Genomic DNA, 10,057 nt, shown 5'->3' with positions numbered 1-10,057 from the left:
TTTTTTTTTTTTTTTTTTTTTTTTTTGCACTGCTAAGTCTGCATTCAAGTTTAAACTCTGCTGGAAAACACCCTGACTTTTAGTGCAGTAAATATGTTTTTCAAAAAAGGTTGAATAAGATGAAACTGAGCATAGACGGTGGGCAACGTATTGCCCATAAACAAGGGAACTATTTTGTCATATAGAACAGCACATCATATTCCCATTGAATCGCTTGAGGCAACATTTCTGTGACACACTGCAACGTGAGGAACTGTGTCACCAGCTGTGGAGAAGTGTGGATGTATGATGTCACGCCATATTTGTTTTGAAGTTGGAGGACCGTATGAACTTGTTTTACAAAGTAGCATGATGCTCTGGAGCATAGCTCACAGCATGCAGTGGGTTAGCTTTTTCGAAACGGTGTCAGGACCCTGAAATGAAGGAAAAACAGGCGCTGAAAAAACAAATGCAGGTCGTAGTAGCTACATATGTAGGCCTCCATGTTGTCTTTACATCAAAGGATTTAAAGCGGGACAGAGAAAGAGAAACTAAACTTTCAGATTTTCTCAAAATGAGCAAACATGTTTTAAACATACTTCTTCTTGTGTGGATTTAGGTAATTTTCTTATGTTTATTTATTTATTTATTTATTTTACTAAGAACATATTTTTCTTTTATTAAAATTTTTATTTTATTAGGTCTCTGCTTTAAAGCATTTGCGATTTTTTTTATATTGATAAATGAAATCCTTATATTGTGTTTTACAAGAAAGAGATGCCAATTTAGTGGCAATTTAAAATTACTATAAAAAATAAAATTAATATAGTCTCTAAAAATTACACTCACTGCACATTAGTAGACATACATCTGTATGGAATTGTTATGGCTTAATAACCAATGTCTAGTTAAAACATTTTAAACAAACTTGTAATAATGTATTAGTTCATATGTAAACCAGAAAAGTAACAACTGCATTTTCTGCTACAAACCCCCATAATTGTATTCATTATTACAATTATGTTATTTTGAACATTGACTTAGTTATTCCCAATTTAGTTTGTAGACTATCTCAAGCAATTTACAAAAAAAAAAAAAAAAAAAAGACAAAGCAACCCAATCAGATTCCAAGTACTTATTTTCCAGTTGATCCTACCTATCAAACTTAGTTTAATATGCGACACTGTTATTATACAAACTAGTTCAACTTTACAGAATAAAGAAACCCAGGAGTTTGCACTGAATAACTGATTTGCAGTGAATGACTCAATAACTCCTTCAAGTCATTGAATGGTTTGATGAAAAATTAGATTTTTGATATGAAACCTCGGTTTACCTTGACTCAAGTGGTGAGTCCATACAGCCCAAGTTTGTCCATTGGCCTGTATGATTCTTTCTTCATAGCCCTCTCCATTATATCCAATGTAACGGATTCAATTAGAAAAAGAGCCTAAATTAAAATGCAATTTCAAAGATGCATTTAAAGTAGGCTCTTTTCCCCCCTTTTTCCTCAACCAGTCCCATTTAGAAACACACAATATGCGCTAGTTTTCATTTTAAACACCTTCCCCATGTCCTTTTCATGACAGAATAATGTACATCTTCTACATCAACAAGCTGTCCTTGAACATGATTGTAAAGCATTTTATGCTCGTGCATCACTCTGAGTCAACATCAGCAGAATGCCTCAAACCCCATAGGAGATGATTCTTTTTTTTTTTTACAGTGAGGGATGCAAATCTCCAATGATTTTTTTCTTTCTTTTTTAATAGTTTGTTTAATTACAGTCCTCTGCTCTCCTGCCTTTAAATCTTCCTCCTCATCTCTCTGCCTTTTGGCTGCCTTTAATGGACTTTTAACCATAACTTACCCCTCCTACATCAGAGACACACAGTTGCCTTTCAGTGCTCTCTTTGTGACATTGTTGTGTGTTACCTAGACCTTGTGAAATATGTTTGCAATTCTGAAGAATCTTATATAAAATCCTGGGTAACGCTGTGTGCGTCATTAATTAGGAACGAGGGGGAAGTAGCTTGAAAGCCACGCACACAGTCTTCTTTAATTAGGTATCTTCATAGAGATATCATATTTGGTAACCTTGGTTGCTGCTTTCAGCTTGAAATAAGTAATAAATTAAAAGACACGCCACTAGATATGGCTGGGGCTACAACTTATTAGAAAAGCTTCGTGGCACAAGAAGGCAGATCCTTACTTGAACTTGTCCAAGTTGTTCAAGCAATCTTTTCCATTTTGATGATGGTTGTTTTACAAAGCGTCGTCTAATATTAACTTAGCAGTGGCAACAGAATGTGTACATCACCAATAGATATCATAAAATGATATCTGGGTTTTTATTGTTTTGTGAAGCTTTAAAATGAAAAATGGAGACAGTGATACCTTTTGCGCGCTGTAGCATTTATTCTTCTGTTCATTTCTATTAATATGGAAACATTTCTGCTAGTAAGGGGAGAGAATTTTAAAATCAGAAACGAGGGGAAATCAAAATTTAGGCATCAGTTAAATAAAAATACTTAAATTGTGGAAGTTATGTTTTCATTTATAACATTTAAATTGCTTTAAGATATTTGAGGAAATGCCAGGGTGTGATTTCACTGCCAATATACCAGAGAAATGAACATTATTCTCAGCTTGGTACTGCTTGTTGAGGCAAGAATGCCCCATTTTCCTTCCCCGAAATCTTCTTGAAATTGCATTTTTGCCAAGATGCTTCGTATGTCTTGCGTGATCGAATAGACACACGGCAAGAGTAGTAACTCTTCAAATAGCTTGAAGAAAAATATTGTATGCAGAGAGCGTGTGTTTTTTTTTTTTCAGTATTGTGTGTGCACACTCTGTGAGTCAAAATCAGGCTGTTGGCGGACCCTCACTGTGTCAGTGATGGTAATAGTTTGCCAGAACCTTAGGGGAGCTGCTCAGCGGGACAGGAGTGTGTGTGCATTGGAGTTTGTTTGTGTGCACAAATCTGTTCACGCGCACATATCAGCAGGAAAGGGTAGAGCAGGCCCCACAGTGCATGTCTCAACAGCCAAGTCATCAGCCCTTTTAATCCAGCCCAGCAGGGATGTGTTTGTGTTTTTGACAGTTCTTGTGTGTCTGTGCGTTTGAAAAACTTCAGGAGAACTGCTGTCATAAAGTTGGTTTTGTAATCCTCTGAGGCGATGCACAAATCATTCGAGAAACGCTTTCAACCAGACGTGTGTCTTTAGTATCGACTTGTATAACATATTTGAGTCTGTCTTTTGTCTATGTCATGTTGATTTTTGTCAGTTTTGTCTATGGATGCTACCAAATAGGTCCGATGTTGATCATTTCTCTTCTCTTTCTCCTCCCTGCAGGACGAATGTCATAGGATGAACACTGCTGGTGGGGTGTGTCTGTCTGTGCTGTCCTCCCTCCTGGCCGTGGCTGGGGCCCTGGCTGCTCTGTCTGCCCTCGCTCTAGCTCCTCTCTCTACCCTGCCTGAGGTTGCCTATGGGGCTGCCGAAAGCATCCCCAGCACAGGGGCAGAAGGGGGCCCCTCACCCATCTCCTCACCATGCTCCAGCCTTGTAGCAGGGGTGCTCTATGGTTCTTTCTCCCTACGGGAGCTTTTTCCCTTCAGGACACCTGGTTGTTCGTGGTCCTTGGAAAATCCAGATCCTACAAAGTACTCCCTCTACCTCCGCTTCACCCGAAACCCTATCATCTGCCAAACGCACCACCCCATGCTCCTTTCCCTTGACCACCATCTAGCCAATCAAAGCTGCCCTCTCCATTTACAAACGGCAACAGCCAGGGATCAGGAGATCATCGATCTCTGCGGCAGCCCCTTGAACTCAGACAGACCCTACTCCTTCCTGCAGTTTGATAAAAACTTTGTTCAGCTATGTCTGACGAGACACCCTGCTGCAGATGAGCCTCAGGTAACAAAGGAATTGGCGGAGCAGAGGCTGGTGGAGGTTTTGCTCATTAACAACGAGAACTCCAGTCAGTTCACCTGCGGCGTGCTCTGTCGTTGGTTTGAGGAGTGTCTGCGGACGGACCCCACTGGGAACCAGGAGACCTCTGACGGGGATGTTTGTGGGATGACGCAAACGGGCTGCATTTGTCCTAATCACAACATCATGGCGCCGCCGATTCCACTACTTCCGGAGACACCTCACAGTTTCAGCAACGGTTCCCTCGTCCCTGATGACTGCTGTGTAACCGAACTTCATTCCAATGATGCAATCGCCATAGCACCGAGAGACGTCAGGCAAGGTAGGGTTTATGATTCAAGTTTTTTTTTCTGTCTCGCTTACACCGTTTTCATATCGGTTCTGTGCAGATCTTTATTTAATACGATGTGCATTGATACATATTGAAATGGCATGTGGTTGACCGAACATTAATATTCAATGTTTTTTTTTTTTTTTTTTTTTTTCCATTTGTGCAGTTGTTTCCCTGTGTACTCAACAAACAGGCGAGAGAAGTCCTTCTTGTTTTCCTGTCTTTTTATATCGCCCCGGGGAGGTCAAAGTTCTCTGCTTGATAGAGAATTTATTATTTGAATTTTGTCTTGTGCATGTTGCCCTTTAATTAAGAACCGAGGCAGTTCAAAGGAAGCCTTTTAAACCTCTCATCAAAAGATTAGTAATGCCTGACAGAAATTCTGCCTTTTGATCTATATTTTAGAGATTCCCCATGTGGGCAAGAGGTGTGGCTTCGACAGTATCGGTCTACAGGCAGTACATCATTGTGTGCGTGCAGCAGAAGTGCATGAAACGGTCTGTTTACACAGTGCGGAGGGGATCAGATGCGCAACGATGGGCACAAATTTGCGCAAATGGTCATTTATACATCAATAAATTGAACATGAAGCAGATAATCCGTTTATACACAAGATGATTGCTTCTTTCATTTGCACAATTTCTCGTGTGCCTTAAGCAATGTACATAATCGGTTTGCAGAAACAGAAAAGTGACAAGCGCGTGCACTGAAGCTTCTTTAATCATTTGCCTTCATCACTACCACTAGGTTATTTATTCCATTAAAATCACATCGGATGAATATATTTATTTTACAATATATTTTAAATTGTCTTTTCTTTGTCTCTAATTGAACAGAAACTGCCAGGCCTCTTTAAGAGCAACCACATCTATGTGGAACCAGGATGCCTCTGCAAAACTTGGCCTGAATAGTAAACACATCCGTAGAACTCCAGGGAGAGTTTCGCCTAGCTTCTAGGAAGGTTATTTTTGTTTAGGCTTTATGCAGCTGGAGATCATATCATCTAATAACGTCACAAAGGGAGAAATAAGGAGGCAGACAAATAACTGATGGTGAGATAGTCTTTCCCCTATTTTACTTTAGTATAATGTGATAGTGATATAGCCACTCTGTGCTAACAGGAAATGTCTGAATCATATCAGTTCACCGAGTTGCTAAGGAACTATATAATATGTCTTGATCCTGGATTTATTATCTGCTCTTATCTCTCACTAGTTGGCCAGAACTTCATAGAGTCCTTGATGGCCTTAAGGGTGTGGTCAAGCCTTACAAAAGGACATCAGGTTGCAACATCCTCATTATCCGATGTCTCATTGTCTCTGTATGAGACATTTAGCTGAGCTTAAATGTAAAGTTTTTTTGTTCTTCTGTGTCTGGTGCTCAGGAATACATTTTAAATTGTGAAACCAAAGGGTGTCTGTGAAAGTTTATTTGGGATAAATGTACGACATTTACTTTCTGAATCTCAACAGTGGTCCTAAGATATGGTTCATCAGAACAAGTGTGAGATACAGGCTTGAAAAGAGCTGTCTCCCTGTATGATGGCCAACCGCCCCCTTAGACATATGGTGAAAAGCTCCATCATCCATGGGGATCTAGAAGCAGAGCCAATGCTCTTCCACGATGAAGAGTCAGTTGAGGCGGTTCAGCTATTTGATCAGGATGCTTACTGCGGGGGGGGGGAGTTCACAGTTTCGACATCATGTCCCACTTTGAGGAGAACCTGGGGGCGGCCAGACACGGGACTGACAGAACTGATGTTTGCGACCCAATATGAGATGAGCAGCAGACGGATGGATGGATGGAATCTGACAAACAAATTATGCAATCAGTAGGCCTGACTGTAACTCGCCTGAGATGGGGTGAATGTGAATGATTGTAATAATAAATCCGTCACCCATCAAGTCTGACATGATTTTGATGCAAGCTGTTGCCATGTATGACAGCACAGAAGCACAATCATAAATGATCCATTGCTGATAGAGGTAGTTACAGATGCAAATTGGCATGTGTTTATCAACTGGAGGGCTAGTGACACATATCTGCAGCTAATTTTTCATTGCTGATTTATTACCAGATACATCAGTTCAGCACATAGATTCACACTCCTGTGTTCACTTTTCTGTCTTCATTGCTCATTCTTTTTTTAAAAAATTATTCTAATATGGATCCATCTTGATCTCAACTGTCAATGAACAAAAGCTTTAGTGATTAATGATTACTTAATTGATTTACATATCTGTATTCAAGAATAATACTTTGACTCAAATGAGAGGAGGTTAAAAAGAAAAAAGTTTGAAAAATGATCTTCGACAGGCTTAGCTGTTGCTGCCGTTGCGATTTTCACAGTGGGGATTGATTATATGCAGTTCTATTTGTGCCACATATAGCCTTTTACAGGTTGGCCAGGAAGTTTGAATTTAGCTCCTTTCGACCAGATTACCTGTTTTAAATTGTGGCAAATTTCTAAAGGAAACGTCCAAAGGAGTTGTTCTTTCCTTATAGAGTACTTTGGGATACATAGTTTGTGCTTAAATAATTAAATTTAGTAAAAATTATATTTACTCTTAGCAATCCATTAATCTACTAAAGATGTGCAATACTTTTGGTGTTGATCCTGTACCAAGTAAATACAGGGCTTGCATCGTTGATACTCTGATACAGATACATTTTTTTCTTGAAATGTCATTATCATTGAATAATTTGGTAATTTGACTTTAAATGATTGATAAAATATAAGAACATTTTATGAAAAAATCCTGTTTTTTGTTAACTGACTAAAATATAACACATTGTAGCAGAACAGAAGTAAAATAATTCTCTTTTAAATTTCTAAAACACCAATGCATCTTTTTAAATGTTTTTTTTTTTCGGATAACTTGGTCTGTAATCTGCATCTAACCTTGGAATTGGAATGCCATTTTCTCCTCAGTTAACACAAAATCGTAACCATATCCAGTCATGTTAATATTTCATGATTGAGGCATACATCTTTAAATAAGTGTACATTTTTGAGCTTCAGTAAGACTTTTTTGTCAGCCGCCTGCATAGATAATGGCTTAATCGGTATGCTAAAATTAAAATTTCAACTCCGATCACAGATTAAACTGTGAAAGCTGTGAGAGCGAGGTGTGCTGTTTGCCCAGACAGTTTTGGAATGAATCTGCAGTGGTGAGGGAATTAAACAGATTGCATTTGAAAGAAAGCAGACGTTCTGAAAGCAAACATTAAAATACGGTATGGAGTGCTGCTCTCGAAGTTAAAAATGCATAATTGACATTTTAATCTCGACAAAGAAATTTGAGCAATTTACTGGACATGGAAGAGAAATTGCAAACGTTGATCTGATACCAATACTCACCTTGGTGTGAATGGTACTGATATAAAGGTCGACATGCCCAGTTCTACCATCCGCCTACCAAAACCAAACAAAACAGTCACACTCGAAAGAACAATTTAGAATATCCAATTAAACTAACATGCATTTGGGTGGACTGTGGGAGGAAACCGGAGTAAATCTAGCAACCATGAGAATTGTTACTTGCGCTGAATTAAATTTTACAATGACAAAATTATAGTTAGCACAGCTGTGGGCGACCTGTGGAAACATAAACACTTTGTACCTGCAGAAAATGATTATAACAAGGAGAATTACATGCAGAAGCATTTTGGTCCATCTTTCCACTGGAGAGTTCCATATTTGAAATAAATGTCTCTCATATGACAGTTTGTAGTTCATCTGCGATGTTTTTAGTTTGAGGTTTTAGGTCTCTGTCCATCAAAATTATTTGCTAATCTGACACCGGACTTATTTGAGACCTATAACTATATACAATATGGATAAACAAACATGTTTTCATTTCCATATAAATTAGATATTAAGGAGAAAAAAAAAACACACACACAATGGAAACTGTGCAAACCAAGCTGACTATTTTTATCCTACCCTTTCATCTCTATTTTAATTTATTTCAGAAATGCATCATTTATGTACCCTTATCTGCGTGTCGTGAATGTTTGTACCTGACTTCGTTATTAGGAGGTTTAAGGCGATGTGTATAACGGAGGTTATTAACTATCTCTTCTCTTGAGCCATGAATATTTCAGGAAAAAAAAAAATTCAAATCAGGTAGGAAAACATAACCAGTGCATCAGAGACCAAAGTAGATACTGACACTTTTGCATTTTCTACATCTGTGTACATAAAACATATCAACCAGTTGGTATTTACAAAACTTTCTGAGGTGACAGTGCCACCTGCTGAATGTGTTGCAAGAACGGAAAAAAAAAGAGAAGGAATACAATGAAATAAAAATAATACTCTAGCTAATATGCCTTTGTTTTATAAACTCATAGCCTCAATTAGATTATGCTAGGTGGAAAACATAAAGTGGTATGTCTGCCACATCTGCATGTTCTGTTAGTTTGATATTTCCACCAGACAGGACAGATTTAGATTTGATTTGCCTGTTTCTCCACAGTACTATTTGTTCTTCATATGAAAACACTTAGTCTATTTTTATATGCTGATACAAAGTCTTAACCTTTAAACTTGTAAAAAAGACATGAATTGAAACTTCCAGACAGATTCAAATTTTCTAGTGTTGCTACATTTTTTTTTCTTTTTGACCTTTTCAAGGATATTTCCGTTTAGTTGGTGTCCACCGTTAGAGTTTCTTGTTATGGTAAAAGTTGTGAAATAGAATAGATTTGGTGGTTCAGTATATTCAGGTCCCACAGGTAACACAGACTGCAACCGTCAATATATTATACATGGCTGCCAACATTTGAGGTGCAGGTAGAGCGGCTCGGCACAGTATTGCCAGGGAACCAAAATGGATTTGAGTTAATCAAGAAATGCAATCCCTTCTATATCTGAACCACTTCTGTGATCAAATTTGTAGGATATTTATCCCTTTTCTTTATTGTTCATTATATTGCTCATGCACTGGGATGCATGTGCTCATACGGAATAGGTGGACACATCAGTGCTGCTGCTGTCACAGTGATGGATGATGGATGCTACACTCGCCCCTTTTTGTCGTGGTGATTGAGAACCGGAGGATGTACAAGGTTAAAGCTATGATCTGAACCAAGATGCAGAGAGCCCTTTGACTGTGAAAGTCACGGACGTCACCCCTTTCTGCTCCCGGTGGAAGAGACTCAAGAGTTTGAAACTTTGATATTGTTTCTGTCATAAATTGTAGAAGTAATTGTGTCAATTTTTTTTTCTAGCGCAGATTAGGAAACGTTATTCAAGAAACGTCTCGAGACTATTAGTTTTCTTTCTCAGTGAATAAACCTCTTCAATAATAATAAAATTGAACATTTAGTCCCTTACCACAGCAGTCAGTCAATATAAGAGTACATTTTCTATTTTTATAAGCTTTCTTATTGTATTTTCCACATGCCATCATGGCATTTCATGAAGATTAGCGATGCAAAGCCTCACTATTGTGACCCCTTGGGTTTCACTTCAGGAAAACAAAGCATATTGCACAAAATATTTGACTTCTGATTTCTTAAGGATCATAAGTTGAAACTCCCCTGGCTCCTGTTTTACTTAACAGCATCCCAACTGTGCTGTGAAACACCATGAGATATCTACCATACCTGGTAGGTAGCTTATACCTTTTTGTAAATTAGCGTTTGGCCACGCTCGGCTTTATTGCTTGCTAAATGACTAATGTAATTTAAAACTGTCAAATTACTGCAGTTTAGTTCCATACTTGACAGAGTTTGGCTACATCGAGGCTCACTGCAGTAAAAAAGACATATGGAGGATCAGATAGCAGGTAAAGCAGCGCAC

General features: G+C 38.4%; 1 protein-coding gene across 1 annotated transcript in view; it reads left to right on the top strand.

Moving 5' to 3' along the window:
* adgrb2 (adhesion G protein-coupled receptor B2) overlaps positions 1-10,057 on the top strand; it is a 315,878-nt gene that overhangs the window by 86,811 nt on the left and 219,010 nt on the right. Inside the window, exon 2 of the mRNA XM_015056969.1 lies at positions 3,336-4,239. Within this exon, the coding sequence (XP_014912455.1) occupies positions 3,336-4,239 (904 nt within the window). The remainder of the gene's footprint in view (positions 1-3,335; positions 4,240-10,057) is intronic.

This window comes from Poecilia latipinna, unplaced genomic scaffold (genome assembly GCF_001443285.1).
Source record: "Poecilia latipinna isolate Pla-1442-1.1 unplaced genomic scaffold, P_latipinna-1.0 Scaffold1422, whole genome shotgun sequence".
Taxonomy (NCBI): Eukaryota; Metazoa; Chordata; class Actinopteri; order Cyprinodontiformes; family Poeciliidae; genus Poecilia; species Poecilia latipinna.
The sequence above is the reverse complement of the archived record's forward strand: the minus strand, read 5'-3'. Positions and strand labels throughout refer to the sequence as shown.